The following is a 21,861-nucleotide window of genomic DNA, read 5'->3' on the forward strand; positions in this document are numbered from 1 at the left end:
AAATTTTTGTTTCGACAAAAACTCAGCTCAAATTTCTACAGCTCTCGACCTGCTCTCCTCTCATCCTCGATCTCGGAAGAACCTCCTCCCGCCAGTGTTCTTTTCTTGCTTCTATTCATATCTACATCATGCTGATCCTGACTGAGACTTCGGCCGGATACGCCCTCTTGAAGGCAAAGGACAAAAAAGTCATCGACACCGCTGCCGAGTTGACTCCCGAGTCCGTCCTTTCTGCGTATGTCACCGTCTTCTTCTTCTACTCTTACTCCTTCGCCTCTTCCTTGCTGACGTATATCTCTTACTTCTCTGCAGTTTCAAAGTCAAGGCCTTCTCAAAATTCGACTCCGCCGCCAGCGCTCTCGAGGAAGTCAATGCCGTCGTCGAGGGAAAAGTCTCGACAAAGCTCGCCAACCTTTTGACCGAGAACGGTAAAGAGAAAAAGACAAAACTCGTCGTTGCTGATCCCAAGCTCGGTAGGTTCCTCCTTTCATCATCAAACTACTGAGTTCATCATCTAACCCCTGCAGGAAATGCCATCAACAACCTCCCCGGCCTGACCTTCAAGGTCATCTCCGACTCCTCCACCCAGGACCTCTACCGATCCATCCGCGAATACCTCCCCTCCCTTCTCCCCGGTCTGCAAGAGAAGGACCTCAACGTCATGTCTCTCGGTCTCGCCCACTCCATCGGTCGCCATAAGCTAAAGTTCTCCGCCGACAAAGTTGACGTCATGATCGTCCAGGCCATCGGTCTGCTCGACGACCTCGACAAGGAGCTCAACACCTACGCTATGAGAGTCAAGGAATGGTATGGCTGGCATTTCCCTGAGATGGCCAAGATCGTTTCCGACAACGTCGCCTACGCTCGCGTCATCAAACTCATGGGCTTCCGATCCCGTGCCGCTGAGACCGACTTTTCGACCGTCCTCCCCGAGGAGATCGAGACCGCTCTCAAGGCCGCTGCCGAAGTTTCAATGGGAACCGAAATCACCCAGTTTGATCTCGACAACATCACCGCGCTCGCGGACCAGGTCATTGACTTTTCAGAGTACAGACTGCAGCTCTCGAGCTACCTCAACGCCCGTATGGCCGCCATCGCTCCCAACTTGACCGCCCTCGTTGGTGAGCTTGTTGGTGCTCGGCTGATTGCTCATGCCGGATCCATGATCTCGCTCGCCAAGGCTCCTGCTTCCACCATCCAGATCCTCGGAGCCGAGAAGGCTCTTTTCCGTGCGCTCAAGACCAAGCACGACACACCCAAGTACGGTATCATCTACCACGCCTCATTAATAGGTCAGGCCACCGGCCGCAACAAGGGCAAGATCGCGCGCATGCTCGCTGCCAAGGCTGCCGTCAGCTTGCGATTCGATGCTCTTTCCGAGGACAGAGATGACGTCGCCACCATCGGTCTCGAGAACCGCGTCAAGATCGAGTCGCGATTGAAGGGTCTCGAAGGCCGGGAAATCAACACCAACAAGACCCCCGTCAACGTGCGACAGCAGCCCAAGTTCGAGTTTGCTACCCAGCGCGCGTACAACGTCGATGCGGACGCTGTCGTTGCCAAGCCTGCCAGTAACGGCACCAGCAATGGCAAGCGTAAGATTGAGGAAGTTGACTCTGATGATGAGGAGGACTCTGATGATGAGGAGTCTGACGACGAGCTTCCGGACGCTCCTGCCCCTGCTCCGGCTAAGGTTGAGCCCGTTGTCGAGGAATCTGACTCGGACTCTGACTCGGACGACGAGGAAGTTGCGCCGGTGAAGGAGGAGAAGAAGTCCAAGAAGTCTGAGAAGAAGGAGAAGAAGGAGAAGAAGGAGAAGAAGGAGAAGAAGGAGAAGAAGGAGAAGAAGGAGAAGAAGGAGAAGAAGGAGAAGAAAGACAAGAAGGAGAAGAAGGACAAGAAAGAGAAGAAGCACAAGAAGACCAAGACCGACTAAATGCGTGCTGCAATCGCTATTGCCGTCAACCAGGTGGACTGACGGCAAAGGTGGGTGATGGTGATTGGGTTGAGCATTAATATTTCTATATTATGGTTAATTGAGCGGCGCATCAGTTGTGGATTGTTTTTTCGATTTGTAAAAAGTTGCTCTTGTGTATTTTTTGTCATCTCTAATTCTTGTGATTTTTTCCTTTTTTCTTTGTCATTTTGCGTTTCTTTGATGTTTAGTTATGATTATTTTGCTTTCTGAGTTCATTTTGATACATTGTTTTTATGTAAAATACAACCTATATCTACTAAAACACGTTGGTAAAAACTTGCATTGGAAGTAGATATATAGCAGGCCAGGCACGAGACAAAGTAACCCAAGATGGGGCTCGTACCTGACCAGCTATTCATCGTGTCAACTTCACAGGCACCCGCCATTCTCAGACCTCAACTCTTAGCAGCAGCAGCAGAAGCAGTGGGGATCTAGACTTGCCGACTGATTTCAGCTTGCGCGCGCTTTGCAAGATAAGGAAATATGAATAGGTTTGTTGTTCCTGTTCTTGAATGTTGGAAGAAGATAGGTTGCGGGCTGGTGTGTGTGGTTGTTGATTATGGAGCAGGCTGGAAGTTATGCTGTGGCTCCATGTCGCCTTGTTGTCCTGCGTTGCTAGAGAAGAGAAGCAATTTGGATCAAATCCAATCCCTGATCAACAAGAAAAGTTGGCTAACGCGTTTTATTTTCTCTATCTAGTTCAACGACCAAGACGTATGGCGTTACGCCGCCGATTTCGACGGCCGCGCCAACAGAGCACGAAATCGCAATGAATGAGAAGCTGATCGAAGAGCTGAAGCGGGAAGGATCCTTTGAATCAGAAGCCGAGTCCCAAAAGAGGTATGTTTTGTTATTTAGGCACGATGTATTCTGCTGCTTCTTACTTACAGACTATATGCAGAGTGCAAGTTCTTGGGAAGCTACAGTCGCTTACGGAAGAGTTTGTCAAAACCGTTAGCATGCAGAAAGGAATGTCTGAAGGAATGGCCGCTGACGCCGGCGGGAAGATCTTTACTTTTGGATCCTACCGTTTGGGTGTGTACGGCCCCGGTTCGGATATCGATACTCTGATTGTCGTTCCGAAGCATGTAACGCGCGAGAACTTCTTTGATGTCTTTCAGAAGCTTCTGCGCAAGTGTCCCGAGCTTGACGAGATCGCCGCGGTTCCTGATGCGTTTGTGCCGATTATCAAGATCAAGTTCTCTGGCATCTCTGTCGATTTAATCTGTGCGAAACTGGATATTCCTCAAGTTCCGCTTTCGCTGACGCTGGATGACAAAAACTTGCTTCGCAATTTGGATGAGAAGGATCTGCGCGCGTTGAATGGTACCCGAGTCACTGACGAGATCCTGAATCTTGTTCCGCAGACAATTGTGTTCAAACACGCTTTGCGCGCAATCAAACTATGGGCCAAGCGTCGCGCGATCTACTCAAACGTCATGGGCTTCCCCGGTGGCGTGGCATGGGCGATGCTGGTCGCGCGCATCTGCCAGCTATACCCGAACGCGATCTCGGCGACGATTATCAGCAAGTTCTTCCACATCCTCACAAAATGGAGCTGGCCGCAGCCCGTGATGCTCAAGCCGATCGAAGACGGGCCGTTGCAGGTCCGCGTCTGGAATCCGCGGCTGTATCCGCCTGATCGTGGACATCGGATGCCGATCATCACGCCTGCGTATCCGTCGATGTGTGCGACGCATAACATTTCGGCGTCGACGCAGAAGGTAATTATGGGCGAGCTTTCGAGAGGAGCGGTTCTTATGGATGATATCATGATGGGCAAGAAGACGTGGACAGACTTATTTGCCAAGCACGATTTTTTCTTCAGATATAAATATTATCTCGCTGTGTACGCTTCGTCTCGAGGAACGGCCGAGCAGCAGCTGAAATGGTCGGGAATGGTGGAGAGTAAGATCCGTTTACTAGTAAACAAGCTAGAGTGGATCGACAGTATAGAGCTGGCGCACCCGTTTGTCAAGGAGTTTGACAAGATCCACTACTGTGCAGACGACGAAGAAGCCAAGCGCGTCGCGGACGGCGAGCAGATGGAGGGGGCAACCACTGTCGAAGCAGATCTGGAGAAGGCCGCTAAAGATGAGGAGACGAAGGGCGATGGCGAAAAGACCGAAGCTGACGCCGCGAGCAAGGATGAGGCGGAAGAAAAGAAGAAGATTGTGGTGTATACTACGACCTTTTTTATTGGGTTGGAGATCAAGCTGGATCGTGAGTAGTAACTTGAGCTTGAGGGGTTAAGACGGTGAAGGCTGACTGGTGTTATTTACAGCCAAAAACAAGCAGCTTGATATCCAGTGGCCATGCAAGGAGTTTTACGACACGTGCCGGTCGTGGCCTGAGTATGACGAAGATATCAACTGCATCTGCGTACGGAACATTCGAAAGTAAGTATAGTTCCGCAAAACAAACAAAAGGACTACGATTGACGTTGGTTTTAGTTTCAACCTTCCCGACTACGTGTTTGAAAAGGGCGAAACCCGGCCTGTCAAGCAGCCAAAGAAAGCAAAGCGAAAACTCGGTGATTCAGAGGTGAGTAGTTTTGCCGAATTCGCGGTGAAGAGGCCGTTTTAGCGGTGCAGTGTGCTTCCGAGACGGCGGGTGTGTTGGGACGCAACTAATCATTTGTTTGACGATCTTTGGCATCGGGTCTCACGCGGGGCGGTGGGTTTTATTGTTCACTTGCTGTTGCGTGTGATTTGTATGCCATTGGTTGTTGTCTTCATTTTCTCTTTATTTAGTCTATGGATAAGAAACGACAGCGGCCTGCTTCGATAGAGGCTTGAGATGCCTCTGATTCTGTGGCGTAGCAGCATGCATGGATCCAATCCGGATCGACTAATCGTTCTTGCAGGGGCATGATTGGTATCCTGACATTATAGGTTGGTTATAGCTCCGGCGCAGTGGCGAGAGACCAGTTTTAATATTATCTAGTTTGGGTAAGAAGAGTATCTAGTCTGCCTTTGATGGTCTCGTCATGAAGAGATTCCGGTACTTTTGCTACACGCACACACTCTCCTTTTTTATGCTTTTTTGGTTGTAATACTGTGGGCGACGGAAGCAGCTGGGTTACCATCTGGAGGTCAACGGACGGGTTCGGTAGGAGTGCGTGCGCTGGAGTACTGTACTGCCTTTTGTCGTAGTTTTTCTTTTCTCGCAAACTATATTTGTTCTCTATTGTCTATTGTCTATGTTTGTGTTTGTGTTTGTGTGTGTTTTTCTCGCTCGCGCAGGAAGAGCAACTCCTGCGGGGGTCCAGTGTATGTACAGATAGCCAGAGTAGGCAAAACGGTCGATATTCTCATGCAGGTTGTCTCGCGGTGCTGCTGCTGCGGTGTAGACGTGGTTGGTTCTCTGGTTCGCCGGTTCGGGCGGACGGTTCAGGTTCAGGGTCGGATGGACGGGCCTCCTGGCACTGATCAATCTACGTAACACGTTCACTGATTCTCTACGCGAAGAATAAGCCTGCGCGTGACGCTACCCCATTGCGTCCTCTCTTCCTCGGTCTGTGGCCGTATTAGAGATCCCAGTCACTCGGTCTGCGGGCGATTCTTGCTCTTTGTCATCTTTCCCTGCCGCGTGTTGTGTATCCTAGACCTCTGGGCTGCAGATGGACTACTCGCCCGGGCTTCCCCCGCTTAACACAGCGGCCGCCATGCCTCTTCCACCGCGGATATCCTCATTCACGCAATCGTGCACAATCTCCATCAATCCGATATCGCTCGTGATCAATGAGTGCATCACCATCACCTCGGCCATGCGCAAGAACGCGCGATGGGCGCAGTCAGGTGTCGCTGCCATCCTCGGCACCGCAGGCGAGGACGCGCAGGAGGACCTTGGCCTGATTGCGCGTCTTGGTCTGCGCACGAAGCGGACGAGGACGACGCAGGTAATTTGCCTTGTTTATTATTTGTTGTTGTTTTTGATGCGTTGTCGGTTGGTGTTTTGTTCTTATCGGGGGTTTCTAATTCGCAATCGTCTAGGATAATCCCTTGATGGCTGGTTTCACAAAGTTGAGATCCGATTTGGTCGAGTGCAGAGGTAAATACCATCGCTGTAATTGTTCAATCGCTCTCATCTAATGCTCCTTCTCTAGACATATCTACGTTTGACACTGCTGCTCTCTTTCATCCATTTCTGCAGGTCATTCGATCCTCCTCGATAACAGGCTCAATTACATCACTAGCCCTGAACGCAATCACAAAATTCTTCACCTATCGCATCATCTCACTCAGCTCCCCGCGCCTCCCACTAGCCATGCAACTACTCTCTTCTGCAATCACTCACTGCAGATTCGAAGCCTCGGACTCGGCCCAAGACGAGGTCGTTTTACTTCGGATCCTGCGATTGATGGAGTGCATGATGTGTGGCATCGGCGGTGATTTGCTATCGGACGAGAGCGTGTGCGAGATGATGGAAACCGGACTAAGTATGTGCTGCCAGATGCGACTAAGCGAGATGCTGCGGCGATCGGCCGAGATGTCGATGGTCAACATGTGCCAGCGAGCGTTCGAGCTCTTGAAGCAGATCGAGCCTGAGTCGTCGGTCGCGGGCGTCGTCGAGGAAATGACGAGCATGCTCAGTCCTAATACCGCAAACGTGCAAATGGGCGAGCCCGTATCTGCCGTGCCACACGCCGCTTCGCCTGTCTTTGACTCGCCTAATCCGCAGATGGGTGACTTCCAAGTACCTCCCTCGAACGCGATCAATGATGACCAGTACGCCGACATTGATCTGAAGCCGTACGGCTTGCCTTCTATCCGAGAGTTGCTCCGGGTGCTGATTTCTTTGCTCGATCCCAACGATCGTCAACACACGGATTCGATGCGCGTCATGGCTCTGCGCATCATCGACGTCGCGTTTGAAGTCGCCGGTTCAACCATCGCAAACCATCCGTCGCTTCAAGTACTCGCTGTCGACGATCTGTGCCGTCATCTCTTCCAATTGATCCGGTACGACTCTCCCCAGCTTCTCCAGACCTCTCTCCGTGTTTCATCCACAGTTTTACATACAATGCGCCCCCATCTCAAACTGCAGCAAGAGTTGTTGCTGTCTTATGTCATCTCCTGCCTGCATTTGCGCGTCGAGATTCCCCGCGAAAACGGCGTCGATCCAAGCCTTTACGAAAGCATCCCGTCCACACCAACTGTCCTCCACCGATCCGCTTCTCAAATGACGACGAGCAGTACCACCTCCGGTACCAGCACGCCTGTGAATATCAAGGAGCGGCAGAAGCTTGGAATGGAGGGAAGCGCACGTGGTCCTGAGGCAAGAGAGGCTATGGTCGAATACCTGAGCGGGTTGGCGAGGATACCTAGTTTCATGGTCGATCTCTTTGTCAATTATGACTGCGATGTCGAGCGGGTTGATCTTTGCTCGGATCTTGTCGGAATGCTTAGTAGAGTGAGTTTTGTCCCTTTGATTTATTTTTTTCGACATATCCGCTAATGTTCAAAAAAACAGAACGCATTCCCAGATGCGGCAATATGGACAACACCAAACGTCCCGCCTCTTTGCCTCGATGCCTTGCTATCGTACGTCTCGTTCATAGCTGATAGATTAGAATTAGCGCCAAAGAACAAAGACGACTATCCTACCGCCGAGGATTTGATTGTTCGCCGAAGCAAAAAGCAGTTAGTCATCAAGGGCACAGAAAAGTTCAACAAAAACCCAAAGCAAGGGATCCAATTTCTCGTCGAAAACGGCATCATCGACGACGGAAGCAATCCCAAATCTGTGGCGGACTTTCTCCGAAACACGTCGCGGATCAACAAGAAGCTTCTCGGTGAGTTTCTGGCCAAGCCGTCAAACAAAGAGATTATGGATTGCTTCATCGACGGCTTTGAGTTTGATGGCAAGCGGATCGATGTCGCGCTGCGCGAGTTGCTCGAGAGCTTTAGACTTCCTGGTGAAGCGCAGCAGATTGAGCGGATTGTCGAGAAGTTTTCGGAGCGGTACTGTGAATTCTCGCCCAAGGACGTGGCTAATAAGGATGCCGCTTTTGTGCTGAGTTATTCCATTATTCTGCTCAACACCGATCTTCATAATCCCCAGGTGAAGAACAGGATGACGTTTGATCAGTACAAGAACAATCTGCGGTCGGTCAACAACAACAAAGATTTTGCGATCGAGTACTTGGAGGAGATTTACGAGGCAATCAAAACCAACGAGATCATCATGCCGTCTGAGCACGATAACCAGGCGGGCTTCGAGTATGCCTGGAAGGGCCTTTTGCAAAAGTCGCATGCTGCCGGACGCATGCTTGTCTGCCAGGACACAAACATATACGACGCCGAGATGTTCCGAGCAACTTGGAAGCCCGTTGTCGCGACCCTGGCGTACGTTTTCACTTCTGCGACTGATGACATGGTGTTTATGCGCGTCATCACGGGTTTCGATCACTGCGCGCGGATCGCCACAAAATACGGCCTGCACGAGGTTCTAGACTACATCATCCTCTGTCTGGCGCGTATCTCGACACTTTCGGTCGAGCCCGTGGGCAACAACACCGCAGACTCGACCGAGATCCGGATCGACGGCAGCAGTATCACCGTCAGCGAGCTGTCGGTCGGTTTCGGACGAAATTATAAAGCGCAGCTGGCGACCGTTGTGTTGTTCCGCGTCGTGCGAGGGAACGAGTATTTGATTCGAGATGGCTGGCGAGATGTTTTGTATATCTGGTTGAACCTGTTTACGAACTCGCTCATCTCGCCATACTTTTCGGAATTACAGGATAAGCTTGACGTTCCCCCGATCCCGATCATCAACGCAGTCAATATTATCAAGAAGAATGATCCGAAAGACAATAGCATTTTCTCTACTTTGTCTTCCTATCTGTCGAGTTATGCGGTCGACAGTCCTCCCGAGCCGTCGGACGAAGAACTTGAGAGTACTCTGTGCACAGTTGACTGTGTGAACTCTTGCAATCTGAGCGAGATTTTTGACAACATCTCCGCCCTTGATCCCAGTAATGTGATCTACATGATCAAGTCCCTGCTTGACGAGGCAGTGCTGCTGCAGCAGAAGCGGCCGTTCACAACTCTACGCGACGAGCTCACGAACGAGACGTCGTCGGACGCCGGAAGCGGTACTTTCCCTGCGTCGTCTACGATGAGTTCTCAGCCATCATCCGATCGGAAAACGGTCCCATTCCTTGCGCCTTTGAGCATTTACGTTCTTGAGATGGCGACCTGCCTGGTCGTGAAGGACTCTGCGTGCTTGAAGGCTCTCCGAGAGACGCTGATGGAGACGTTCAAGACCATTTTGGCGAATGCCGAGAATGCGTACCCGATCGTGGTGGGCAGGATCGCATGCTATATGCTTGCGGTTCTGAGAAAGGTGATTGCAGAGTATGCTGCGTCACCTACGGAGGAAGGATATAAAGAGCTCGTCGAGCTTAGCGGGGAAGTGTTTGTCGGCATCGCAAAGGTGAGCGGCGACATTCTCCGAGACACCGATGTTGTTGTCGCGTCTGCCATCGTTCACTGCTTCCGTAGCTCGCCCGAAAACATCCAGCTCGTGTTAGTGAACGCGCCGAACCAGGCGTTTTGGAAGACTCTGGAGGTGCTACAGGAAGTCACCGAGGCCGCGCCGCTGATATTCGAGCTCACGCAGGAGATCACTGGGTTTGTTGACATTGACGAGTTGGAAGCTAGAGATGAGAAAGAAAGTCGACCGAAGCTAAGTCTGATTCGTACGAGTGAAAACTTCCAGGCCGTGATTGACCTGCTCGGTGACTTTGCGAGCGCGGGAAGTATCGGAAGCGACTGGGAGCAGCGTCACGATCAGCAGCGAAACGGGAAGCCCAATCGTCGCATGGCGGCAGGTCGGTCGGCGACGCCTTCCGTGCCGCCGGCGGTGCAGAATCGGAATAACGGGATCGCGACGAGACCTAATCGCCGAAACTACAGCACGCTCGAGAAGTCGACGACCGCGTCGGGTGGGAACAGCGGCCGGAATAGCGACGATAGTCTGCGAGGAGCGGCGATGTTTAACGGGAAGCGGATGACGGCTGCGGAGGTTAATGCTGCGGTCGCGTCTGGCACGTTTGGAATGCAGCGGCCGTATGTCGATGTTATTGAGCGAGCGGTGAAGTCGGTGAAGATGATCAATGAGTTCCGGCTCTATGTCAAGGAGCTTGCAGATGAATCCAAGCTCAGTCGAGATGAGGGTAAGCCGTTCTTTTTTTCTTATAGGCCTTACTTTTATGCTAACATGCGTACCTAGGCTGGACCACATTCTGGCTTCCAATCCTCGACGGTCTTCTCTTGCAATGTCTGAACGCGTGCCGCGAAGTGCGCCAACAAGCCTTCGGCTCGCTCCAGCGCACGCTTCTATCCCCCGAACTCTCGACCACCTACGACGCCTTCGAATGGACCGCCATCTTCGACGCCGTCCTCTTCCCGCTCATCACAGGCCTTCTCCGCCCGGAAGTCTACCAAAGCGATCCCCGCGGCATGGGCGAGACGCGTCTGCAGGCCGCGTCGCTGCTCTGCAAGGTGTTTTTGTATTACCTCGAGCGCATGGCGGGATGGGACGGCACGCTCGGGCTGTGGCTCCGCATTCTGGACATGATGGACCGGTTGATGAACAGCAGTCCGCGCGACAACCTCGAAGAAGCGGTGGCGGAGTCGATCAAGAACGTGCTGCTCGTCATGAGCTCGACCGAGTACCTCGTTCATCCTAACCGCGCGGGCGGCGATAAGCTCAAGCTAGAGCTCTGGTCAAAGACGTGGAAACGGCTGGAGCGGTTCATGCCGTTGTCCGCGCTCGAGGGATTACTCATCGACGACGGAGTGAGCGCGTCTCCAGGCCGACCCGTCGACGTCGTCCTCGCTGCTGCTGCTGCTGCTGCTGCTGTATCTTCCGAACCCGTCGCGGTAGAGAGCGCAACCTCCCCCACGGTTACCGACGACGCACAACCAGCACCACCTGCAGAGACAACGACAACGACGACGGCGGAGTGAAACCGACTGAACTTGCCTCATACGCTTTTACAAGGCCAGCATCTTCACCAAAGCAACAGCGAAACCACCCCACAAGTGACATAAAGCGCGCGACTTCGTTCCTGTTCCCTTTCCTTTTTACCTATTTTTTGATGTTTTGTGTTGTCGTTTTTACTTTACTACATTTATCCGTTTTATTATTCGCTGGTCTGTAATATAGTTAGAGAGAATTTTTCCCATAGTCAGTTAAAAATAAACACCAAAGTGTATGATTTTTGTTATAATTTTTCCCTTCATATATCTCCGCGGCTCTGATCTGTCCTTTGCCGGTCACGATGTTCTGCAATTTTTAACTAACTAACTATTACCAAAATATTATATTATTCAAAAAAGAAGATGAAAAACTGGCTAGCTAAATAATTCTCATCTCATCTCAAAAAAAAAATTGACGTACACGCATCAAAAAGCTGCTCGATTTCGAGCCCGATTCTCGCTTGATAGCGAACTAGCTCTCCCAATACAACAAAATTACCAGATATAGACAAAAATTGGAAAGCAAGAGACATGTAGTGATTACACCTGGCACAGTACCAACGACGTTTATAATAACAAAAACAAAAGGAAAAAGGAAGATAAACATCGCTTCACAAAATTGCACAACTAAAAACAGGATACGGACTTATTGCTGCTGCTGCTGACCATTGAGCAATCTCAAGCACGCGTTCAGGCTCCGCGGGACTTCCTGTGACCGATACAGCTTCTCGAAAAACAAGAGCTGCAAAACAATCTTTCCGACCGGGTACGGCGCCTGCGCGTCCTTCTGCGCGCGTCGCGGCTTGGACGCGTCGTGCCCGGGCTTGGTCCACTCGTTGTAGCACGGGATCTCGAGGATCTTGGACGTCATGCGGACTTCGTTCTCAATCTCCTGCAGGGAGATGTAGGAGCGGGCGAAGGAGCCGTCGGCGCCGAGGTACTTCTCTACCGCGTCGGATCTGCGCGAGAGCTCGCCCGATGACCGGACGCTGTCGCTCAAGGACTCGGATTGAGGCGCGAACCGGCGCTTGGAGGACGCAAAGAGTTTGTCAAAGCCGAATTTGCCGTTCTTCTTCGTCGGCGAGGGCGAGCGCGATGTCGGCGCAGTAGGGTGGTTGACCTTCACTTTAAGGGTTAGGATGAATTCAAGATCTTCGCTGGCAATTAGCTCAAACTCCTGGTAGATGGCGGCGTTCTTTGTCAGATTCATGTGGGGGTGGTCACGCAGTGAATACCGTTGTCGAGCGTAAGCGTAAAGAACATTTGCGAGTCTATAACGATTTGGATTAGCAACATGACTCAAAAATAGTGCAAGAGGGGAACATACCATCGCCGGACTCGGGCAACTTCATATCCTTAAGCGCAAGAACCTTCACAAACAATCTACCCCGATCAGCAGGATCAACCTGCTCTGCCGGATCGCTCAAGATCGCCTCCAAATCAGCAGGAACAACGTACATCGCCTTCGACGACTGCGCGGCAGACGAGGGCGCAGTAGTCGCGACCTTCTCATCGTCAATCAGCATCGACTGGGCTTTAACGCGTGCGTCCCGCTCCGTCTTTGCAGGAGGATGGGGTGCAACCGCCGGCGCCACTAGAGGAACGTTGCGAGTTTTCTTAACGGGTGTTTCAGCTTCCTGAGGTTGAGTGTTGCGCTCGGTCATTGGCTCAGCACCGCCGCGGCCGGGGATCATTAATAGTCTCTGGGCCATGGGCGATTCATCGGGGAAGTCAGAAATAGCACGAGCATATACGACTCTAGTGTTCTGGCGCATAAGGTAGCCTCGCTAGAATATCTCAGTTAGCAATAGTCGATTACATCACTGCAGAAAATAATGTGGACCAACCTTTTGGACCTCAACGACCTGATCAAACTCCTTTTCCAAATCAAAAGAATCGTCCTCTCCGAAATCCAAATCGAGCAACTGGCGTCGTCTGGACGGCGACCCCGGAAGCTCGTCAACGTAATCCGGCAAATTGAAGAATCTCTGCTGACCAGATCCACCACTAGCCTTACGCACCTCGCTAGTCAACGTATGAATGTCACCAGGTGTCATGCTTGGACGTGTCCGTGCCCCGGACGCGGACTTGATGGTCTGCACAGCCGACGCGCGACCTTTGGGAAGATCGAGCAAGACAGCGGTGTCGAACTCGGCGCTGTCGTAGCCTTCCAGAGATAGATCGTTCTGAGACCAGTCGCGCGACAAGAATGAATTCGAGTTGAGATACTCGTCAAACCCAAGCGTGCTTTCCTTCTCGTCGGCCTCGAATGGTAGTTCCATGAATGATCCGGTAGAGGTACTCTTTGTCATTGTCTGCTTGACCTCAGACTCAGCCTTCATCTCGTCCCTAGGTGGACTCTTGAAGTTGTTGAGAGCATTCTCAAGAATGTCCTCTCCATGATCGGCATCATCTGTAGTCTCGTCATCTGACCACTCGTCGTCGACGACAGGAACTTCAACCGGCTCACTAGTCTCCTCCTTCTCCTCATCATTAGGTACGACAATCTCTTCCTCCTTCTCCAAAGTCTCCAGCTGCTCATCAGAAACCATCTCATCCTGAATAGTCTCTCTAACCTCAAGCGAAGCAAGCTGCGAATCCAGATTTGTAATTGGCTCTTCCTGAAGTGAGAATTCTCCCGAGCTGGTCGCCTCCCGTTCAACTTCAACAGGTGCAGCTCTTTCCTCGACTATTTGTTCATTCTCGTGCTCAGCTGAAGTATCAGCAGTAACCTCTTCGTCATATGAGATGAAGCTCAAAACGTCAGCAGGCACTATAGACTCGACCACTTCGTCTCTCTCTTCATCAGACACCACACTGTCGTTCTCGACTGCGGCAGAAGTCTGCATCGATTCAGAAAAGTTCTGAACAACCTCTTGCTTCTCAATCTCCTCTTCCTCCGCCACGGTCTCCATCTCAGGCTCTTCATCAGAGTCATCATACGCATTCAACACATCCATTGCATCATACTCTGACGCCATACTAGAGTTGCGCTTCGTACGTCCCTGAGGAGCACGAAGAGGTGGCTCCTCTCTAGCCTCCATCTTGGGAGCAGCAGCCGCCGTAGGACGAACAGGAACAGCAGGTAGCGGACGAGCGCCTCTGACGCTCGAAGTACGCTGGGGACGATTGCTATCCGGAGAACTTGATGAGGTGTCGTATTTAGCTAAAGGTGAAGACGGACGATCTATCGCGGCTCGTGCTGGAAGATGCAGGTTCTGCTCGCGCCGCCAGCTGGCGTCGTCCAAAGTTGACGATGTGACTGCTTGCTCAGGCTGCGCTTCAAACTCCAGGACCTGAGGTGGCGCCATTTCAAACGTAACTTTTTTAGAGCGCAGAGAGCCCGACGACGACATCAGCGACGAGCGTTTCTCAAAGTTGAGCGGACGCACGTTGGGCGACTCGCGCTGCTGCAAGTGCGGCTGGTCTATGTCCGCGCCGTCGTGCTTGGTCTTGTTGAAGTTTAGCGGTTTGGTCGGCGAAGCCGGGAGCGGCCTTGCGGGCGACGAGGCAGCGCTGCCGCCTCCGTTGGGTGAAGGAAGGAAGATGCTGTTGCGGATCCGGTTGCTGATGATCGGGCTTCCGTCGGCGGAGGAAGCTGGTTTGACCACATTGCGCTCTTTCTCCTGCCAGAAGCTCATGAGCTGCTTCGTGCGAGGAGACAGGTCTGGCCTGGACTCGGCCGGCGCGGCGATCTCAATCTCGGGGATGTGGACCTGCGTCGGCATCTGGAAGTTTGGTTTATCGAGCGCGACGTCGGAGACGATATGCGAGTTCTCATTGTTGTTGTTGCTGTTGGTGATGCCGACTTTCCCGTCAAGCTGCTGCAGCGCCCGGCGGTGATCTGCCGTCGAAGGCGAGTTGCGACGGGAATCGGTCGACTGGACTTCAGCGAGCGGATTCGAAACTCGTCGAGTGAGTCCTTTTGTGGGTGTCAGTGGTTGGCCGTTGACATGTGTGACATGAGGCCCGAATGTAGGCGTCGAGTGAGAGTTCGACGCCATCGTGTGTTTTGGCGAGGTCTGCGTTGGCGATGTCTTCTGTTTTCTGTTGTCGAGGAGTAGAGGAATGATCAAAAGTTGATGGGACGATGATGCGAGTGGAGGTGTGGAAAGAGTAGGATGATTTAGTGCCGGAGCTGTCAGTCAACAGTATAATTGGCTTTTTTAGTGGTAAAGGCGCAGTTTTCCCTTTGCGCCGGGCACAGCAGCGGACGTGCTCATTGTTTACGAATTGGCTTGTTGATCCTGCGGGAGTTTATTGTCATGCCCGCGGTTGTCAAGGCAACTGATAGTGAGGCTAAGCTAGTTTAGGTTAGAGCGAGGCTGTTTTGGGAACGCGCACTGGGGACTCCCTTGTCCCAGCTATTCACATATGGGCCGGGGTTCTGCATTTGCAATTGTGCTGCTTCAACTGCATCAGTTGTAGCTGTTGATGATTTAAAAGCTCTGTTCGTTCATCTTCGCACAGTTCTGCTCTAAAGACATCTAAAGGTGTAAATGTCACGTGACTACTAGGGGGTTTAAATATAAGGGGGGTTAGGCAAAACTCCCAACGTGAAATAATCACGAGCTGGATGCCTTGCCACACGCACACAAAGAGGCATCAAGCTGTGCACTTTTGACCCCCAAAGAGCATCAATAATTGCAATACTCTGGTTGGTCTCTTTCACGCTCTGCTCTGTACTGTACTGTGCTGTAATTCAAAAATGCGATTTCGACAAGAACGGCAAGGAAATAGAAGCGCTCGACAAGCGGATTTTTGAGCAAATTTGAGGAAAGACGACACGACGAGCAAGATATCTGTCCATGCTACTTCTCGCTTGCAAACATGCGCGTGCCTTGGTGCTGGGACGCAGGTACATTGGGTCTGTATTAAGTGCTTGTCTTTGTCTGTTTATGCTTAAATATATGCTTAAGCAAGATTGGTTTCTGGGATTGCTTTTGACGGCGGTGAGCTTGGTGTTTGGTACTTGACAGGTACATTCGTCTCTGTTCATACTTTGGTCTCCCATCGAGAGGCTGTATCAGGCCCATATTATACATGGAGACAGTAAGAACTGTACATCTATAGCCTATCCTGCCTGTCTGACAGCCACATGGATCAATATCTTTGATTTAGCAGATATCTGATGAACTACCACATTTGGAACCCTAACCGTGGATATAATATGCCGTTGCAAGTACCTTCACGTTATTGGTATAGTTATTATAAGAGGAGCTACTGTATAGTGCAAAGGATATAAAGAAGAAGAAAAGGTGTCAACCCGATTAATTATTAAATAGGAGTCATTACAACAAACAAATCAAAAGGTGTATAAAACTAAACAAAAAAACACATGAGGACCATAAGCTATCACTATCGGACAGCTTAGACCGACGCGGTCTTGGTCTCCTCATACTCCTCGCCGGCGGCAGCGGCGGCTTCAGCACGACGAGCCTCCATCTTTGCTCTGCGCTTGGCGACCTTCTTCGCGTCGCGCTTCAGAGTCCAGGACTTGAGGCCAGGGTAGTATCCGTTCTTCTCCTTGTAGAGGAAGAGCAAGACGGCGACCATGACGGCGATCCAATAGATGTTGTAGGAGATGACGGAGCCGTAGGTGGCAGAGTTTTGCCAGCCAAAGAGGGCGTTGAAGATCATCCAGCCACCGTCGTTCTCGGGGTCGCAGCAGTTGACGTGCCAGACGGACTTGCGGATATCGTACGAACCAGCACCGGTGCCGGACTCGGCAGCGCCGTCACCGACGAGCTGGACCCACTTGTAGAACTCGAGGTACCAGACGGCCTTGGAGAAGAGACCGGCGCCGACGAGGTAGAGGAAGCAGGTAGCGACGATGAGGAAGAACTGGATCTTGACAAAGTCACCACCCTTGTACATAAGGTAACCGATGAGGATACCACCGGCAAGACCGCAGATGACGGGGAGAGGGAAAGCCTTGGCGGGGGAGGAAAGCGAGACACCACCGACGAAGACGATGGCCTCGACACCTTCACGCAAGATGGTGATCAAAGGCAGGATAGCCATGGCGTACTTGCGCGAGAAGCGGCCGAACCAGCCCTTGCCGTAGTGGTTGCGCTCCTCGAGAGCCTCGGCGATTTTGACGCGCCACTTCTCCTTGAGCTTGTTGAGACGGAGCATGGCGAGACCCATGATGGAGATGATGATGGTCGCGATGAGACAGAAGACACCTTCGTAGATATCTTCGGCCGAGCCCCAGATATCTCTGCCGAGAGAGTACCAGGTACCGATGAAGGCACCACCGATGACTAGACAGCAGAATAAACCGATTGCGGAACCGACCCAGACATGTTTGACGAGACGCTTGTAGAGAAGGGGGTCTTCGGATGAGCGTCCAACACCTTGCTTGAGGAAAGCAAGAAGGACGGAGATGATGATTGAGGCCTCGAGGGTTTCTCGGAAGACACTGGGGAGGTGTTAGTATGGGAGAGAAAAGAGAGAGGAGAGGAGGTAGAGGGTGATAGAGAGAAGGAACATACATGAAGAAGACGGAGACGTCAAAGACGTTGTTAGCCATTGTGAGGGAGTGAGTGGGCGGGGGAGGAGGAGGAGGAGAGAAAAGACGGGAGGAGGAGGACGGGAAGCTTATAGGCAGCGCCGAGGAAGATCGAGTGGCATCGCAGCGAGCAGCCGAGATGGCAGAGAGCGGGCGCGGGAGGGTGAGAAAACGTGAGCGCGAGGTGCGCGGGCGAGCGAGCGATGGGGTATCGGAACCTTAATCGGGGGTACGGTCGACACGGGCAAAAGACAAAATCGCAGTTTGGACGGATGAGGTCTAGACTTTGGTCGCCGGGAGCAGTGAGTGTGAGGGATGATGATGGTGTTGCTACACTTTGCTCGGATTTACTGCTTTTTTGTGTAGATGAGGATGCTTGTGATGATTATATATGCGGCGAATAAGAATATGAACGTGAATTGATGAGAATAGTCGCTGTGTCCATGAGGCAGGGAAGAAGGCATAGCAGTAGAAGAGCAAAGAGCAATCCACTTGCTAACCACCATCCATTGTTTTCACTATTTCCACCTTCTCGTTTTCATTCTACAATTCTGGAATCTGTCACTCCTCTTCATCTCCTCCTTCTCGCTTCTATTTCCTGTCGTCCGCAACTCTCTCCTGTCTTTTTCTTGGTCTTTTGTCATCTTGGCCGGTCTCCCAGGGCCTGCGCGCTGTCCTCCTCGTCGTGTTTGCTGGAACCAGCATCCGTTTGCGGACAGCGGCGGACGACTGCTTGGCGCTGGTTTGTTTGTGTTTTTGTTTTTGTTTTTTTATTTTGTTTGTTTGCTTGCTTGCTTGCTTGCTTGCTTGCTTGCTTGCTTGCTTGCTTGCTTGCTTCTTTGTAGATTCACTTGTGACAGTAGTTTTTCTTAATAAACCACCTCTGCTCTTTCACAACAACACACATATCACCTCTTCTCACTGCATCTCCCTCACGTCTGGACTGCTCCGGCCCGTCGGGAGCCTGGTCGGAAGCAAGCAGAGGGTGCACTGACAGCGGCAGAGCCAAGACCGGGCCTAGACCGATCCCGGCCTTATCTGATGCAAAACCGCCGTTTAAGCTCTGCCAACTCGTCTCTTTGCTTTTTCCCTGTTTAAAACTGTATTTGTTAATGAGCCGCACGACTCACCGTGTCGCGCGACTCTTTGCTCGCGCCCGCTCGCGACGGCGGCCTGTCCCGGCCTTGGGCTTCTCTCTTTCCTTGCCTTCATATGGTCTCTGCCTCCCACCCGTCTTCCTCTTCTTCCTCCTCCTCTTCCTCCTCATCCTCTGTCTCTCTCCATCCCTCCATCCCTCCTCCCACCTTCCCCAGCCATGCGCTTCTCTCTGGTAGCCGCCCTCGCTGCCGTCTCCGGCGTCCTCGCCAAAACAGTCCAGTATGACATGACAATCGAATGGGTCGACGCCAACCCCGACAACGCCTACGAGCGCAAGCTGATTGGCGTCAATGGAGTCTGGCCGCCGCCCGTTATCGAGTGTGACATCTACGACCGAGTGATCGTCAACGTCACCAACAACCTCGGCGAGCCCACCTCGATCCATTTCCACGGTCTCTACCAAAACACCACCGCCTACATGGACGGCCCCGTCCACGTCACGCAGTGCCCCATCCCTGATGGCTCGAACTTCATCTACAACTTCACCGTCGACCAGCCTGGTACTTACTGGTACCACTCGCATTACACGGCGCAGTACCCCGACGGTTTCCGCGCGCCCTTCATCGTCTACGACCCTGATGAGCCGTTCGCGGACGACTACGATGTCGACACCTACCTCACCGTCGCTGATTACTACCATGACTCTGCTCCGTGGTTGTTGAAGAACAAGTTCTTGACCCTCGCCAACCCTACCGGATCCGAGCCCATTCCTGGTATGCACTCTTCCTCTTGTTTTCATATTCAAAGACAGAAATACTAACAGAGCCTAGACAACGGACTGTTGAACGAGACCCAGGACTACAAGTTCCTCGTCGAGCCCAACACGACCTACAAGATCCGCATCATCAACATCGGTGCTCTTGTCTCGCAGTACATCTGGTTCGAGGGCCACGAGTTCGACGTCGTCGAGGTCGACGGAATCTACGTCGAGCCCTACACGACCGACCGTATCTACGTCACCGTCGCCCAGCGATATACCATCCTGCTGACGACCAAGAACTCGACCGACACCAACTACCCGTTCATGACCTCGTTCGACACCGACATGCTTGACACTATTCCCGACGATCTCATGTGGAACGTCACCGGCTGGTTGACCTACGACGAGGACGGAGATTTCCCCGATGCCGCAGTCATCGACGAGTGGGTCTTCCTTGATGACTTTGAGCTTGTTCCCGTTGAGAAGGAGACTCCTTACGAGCCCGACACCACGATCACTGTCTCGGTCTCGATGAACAACTTGGACGATGGTGTCAACTACGCGTTTTTCAACGACATCACCTACGTCGCGCCCAAGGTGCCCACTCTCTACACCGTCATGTCGTCCGGCAACCAGTCGACCGACGCGACCATCTACGGTTCAAACACCAACGCCTTCGTCTTGGAGCACAACGACGTGGTCGAGATCGTGCTCAACAACGCCGATCCCGGTAAGCATCCTTTCCATCTCCACGGCCACGTCTTCCAGGTGATTGAGCGCTCGGAAGCGTCGGCGTCGGACGACGACTACATCGTCTACGATTCGTCCAACCCGGGCACTGTCAACGAGTACCCGATGCGCCGAGACACCGTCTACATCCGACCAAACGGATACTTTGTCATTCGCTTCAAGGCCGACAACCCGGGTGTCTGGTTCTTCCACTGTCACATCGAGTGGCATTTGGAGCAGGGTCTCGCGCTGACGCTCATCGAGGCGCCGCTCGAGATGCAGAAGTGGACCATCCCCGAAGACCATTACGCGGCGTGCAAGGCCGGCGGCTACGAGTACGAAGGAAACGCGGCCGGCAACACCGTCGACCTGACCGACCTGACGGGAGAGCCCGTGCAGCCGGTCGAACTTCCCGCCGGCTTCACGACCAAGGGCGTTGTCGCGATGGTGTTTTCGTGCATTGCTGCCTTTGTGGGCATGGCGTTCATCACCTGGTACGGTCTTTCGGAGCTCAAGACTACCGAGCACCAGGTCGCGGAGATCATGGGCGAGATCCCGCTTGATGACGAGAGCAGCGGATCAAAGTAAGCTGAGAAAAGATAGATATGTTCTGTTTATTGTTTGATTTGCTGCTGCTTTTAAATCAGTAGTTTTTGTGTTTTGTGTATCCTTCTATCCTTTTTCTCGAGAGCTACAAGTATAGTCTTTCTGACGAAATTCACTTTAATGAATTCACCCCCTTTTTTTTATATTTTTTTTATCGAGCTGGGTTGAGTGCTTTGTTAGCCCGAGCTACTTGTAATATTGTTTTATTATCAGTGCTTCATTCTTTAAATTTTCTCTTTAATAGCTAATATATCGGTTGGTTTTATATTATATCTCATCAAGTAGTCTTTATAAAAGAAAATCAAAGTAGTAGCAAGTCAGTCTCGGCAGAGGAAGAAAAGTGGTGAAGTAGAACAGCAGGAGTTGCAAGGCGTAGCGGAGTATGCCAAGCGTGCCAAGCCCAACTGTTCACACCCCCAAGAAATCTCAAAGACTTGGCTCTCATCGTCGTCGGCAGCGTCAAGCCCATCTCATACAGATCTCCGCGCACTCTCCCTCTTTCTCTACTCATCCTCTTGCCTCGCCTACCTCCGCGCGAGTAGCAGGGACTTCAGGTGTTACGGATTACCCTCGCGAGTTTAGGTTCCTGAAGCCGCAGGGCGTGTCGAACGCAGACCTCCTGAAAACGAGGGGAGATGCAGAGTTAAGTTCACCTAACCCGACGTGCGGCTTGACTCCTGAGAAAGTCTTCGTCAGAGGGAGGGTGAGGATGTGAGGAGGAGGATGGGGGATGGAGATGGAGAGGAGGGGTTGGATTATGGTGGTGATGATGGTGATGGTGTTAGTTATAAAAAATGCGTCTTACGGAGGAAGGAGAATGTGCTGTTAGAGAAGAAGCAGGACGACTAAGAGAGCGACGAGGAAGCACTCTTTGTCGCTGCAAAGTTGCAGAACACTAGAACATTACAAGTTATTCACACACACATCTCTAACGCCCGCTGCTCAATCAAATCCCTACAATCTCACTAACTGCAGAGATAAAGAAAAGCAGGAGGGGAAAACCCCGCAAAATCGACACGAGGTCATCTCGTCAGGGGCCAGCCAGGCAGCTTAAACGCGGATAGAGACCACGCTGGCACATGTCACCCGTCGTACCGGGGGCAGGACAAAGACAGGCGGGCAAAATTCGGTCAGAAAAATGCGGTTTTGCCCGAAACGGGCCCCGGCGATGGGAGAGGCAGGGAGC

The 21,861-nt window shown here is 52.1% G+C and overlaps 6 protein-coding genes across 6 annotated transcripts; 4 read left to right on the top strand and 2 right to left on the bottom strand.

Moving 5' to 3' along the window:
- The first annotated feature begins 29 nt into the window (after positions 1-29).
- Positions 30-2,246, top strand: BZA70DRAFT_280605 (nucleolar protein nop5). Its single transcript, XM_064912993.1, has 3 exons — positions 30-235; positions 313-473; positions 528-2,246. Exons 1-3 carry the CDS (start codon positions 129-131, stop codon positions 1,934-1,936), a joined length of 1,677 nt encoding a protein of 558 aa, XP_064767411.1. The 5' UTR covers positions 30-128; the 3' UTR covers positions 1,937-2,246.
- Positions 2,247-2,371: 125 nt separating this feature from the next.
- On the top strand, positions 2,372-4,522 carry BZA70DRAFT_280609 (Poly(A) polymerase central domain-containing protein). The gene is made up of 4 exons (XM_064912994.1): positions 2,372-2,469; positions 2,678-2,818; positions 2,880-4,201; positions 4,263-4,522. The coding sequence occupies exons 1-4, from the start codon at positions 2,462-2,464 to the stop codon at positions 4,379-4,381; spliced, it is 1,590 nt and encodes a 529-aa protein (XP_064767412.1). The 5' UTR covers positions 2,372-2,461; the 3' UTR covers positions 4,382-4,522.
- Positions 4,523-5,440: 918 nt separating this feature from the next.
- BZA70DRAFT_249243 (uncharacterized protein) lies at positions 5,441-11,222 on the top strand. Its single transcript, XM_064910677.1, has 5 exons — positions 5,441-5,879; positions 5,974-6,031; positions 6,087-7,393; positions 7,454-10,160; positions 10,217-11,222. The coding sequence occupies exons 1-5, from the start codon at positions 5,601-5,603 to the stop codon at positions 10,954-10,956; spliced, it is 5,091 nt and encodes a 1,696-aa protein (XP_064767413.1). The 5' UTR covers positions 5,441-5,600; the 3' UTR covers positions 10,957-11,222.
- A 392-nt stretch (positions 11,223-11,614) lies between these two features.
- On the bottom strand, positions 11,615-14,972 carry BZA70DRAFT_268228 (uncharacterized protein; the record flags this gene model as incomplete). Its single annotated transcript, XM_064911150.1, has 4 exons — positions 11,615-12,163; positions 12,193-12,239; positions 12,296-12,755; positions 12,816-14,972. The coding sequence occupies 4 exons, from the start codon at positions 14,970-14,972 to the stop codon at positions 11,615-11,617; spliced, it is 3,213 nt and encodes a 1,070-aa protein (XP_064767414.1).
- Positions 14,973-16,160: 1,188 nt separating this feature from the next.
- On the bottom strand, positions 16,161-17,699 carry BZA70DRAFT_190923 (iron permease FTR1/Fip1/EfeU). The gene is made up of 2 exons (XM_064910033.1): positions 17,466-17,699; positions 16,161-17,392 (listed from the first exon to the last, which is right to left on the bottom strand). The coding sequence occupies exons 1-2, from the start codon at positions 17,501-17,503 to the stop codon at positions 16,339-16,341; spliced, it is 1,092 nt and encodes a 363-aa protein (XP_064767415.1). The 5' UTR covers positions 17,504-17,699; the 3' UTR covers positions 16,161-16,338.
- Positions 17,700-18,711: 1,012 nt separating this feature from the next.
- On the top strand, positions 18,712-20,931 carry BZA70DRAFT_296164 (putative iron transport multicopper oxidase precursor). The gene is made up of 2 exons (XM_064914515.1): positions 18,712-19,353; positions 19,411-20,931. The coding sequence occupies exons 1-2, from the start codon at positions 18,798-18,800 to the stop codon at positions 20,655-20,657; spliced, it is 1,803 nt and encodes a 600-aa protein (XP_064767416.1). The 5' UTR covers positions 18,712-18,797; the 3' UTR covers positions 20,658-20,931.
- The last annotated feature ends 930 nt before the right edge of the window (positions 20,932-21,861 follow it).

Source organism: Myxozyma melibiosi, assembly GCF_037950935.1.
Source record: "Myxozyma melibiosi strain Phaff 52-87 chromosome Unknown BZA70scaffold_8, whole genome shotgun sequence".
NCBI lineage: Eukaryota > Fungi > Ascomycota > Lipomycetes > Lipomycetales > Lipomycetaceae > Myxozyma > Myxozyma melibiosi.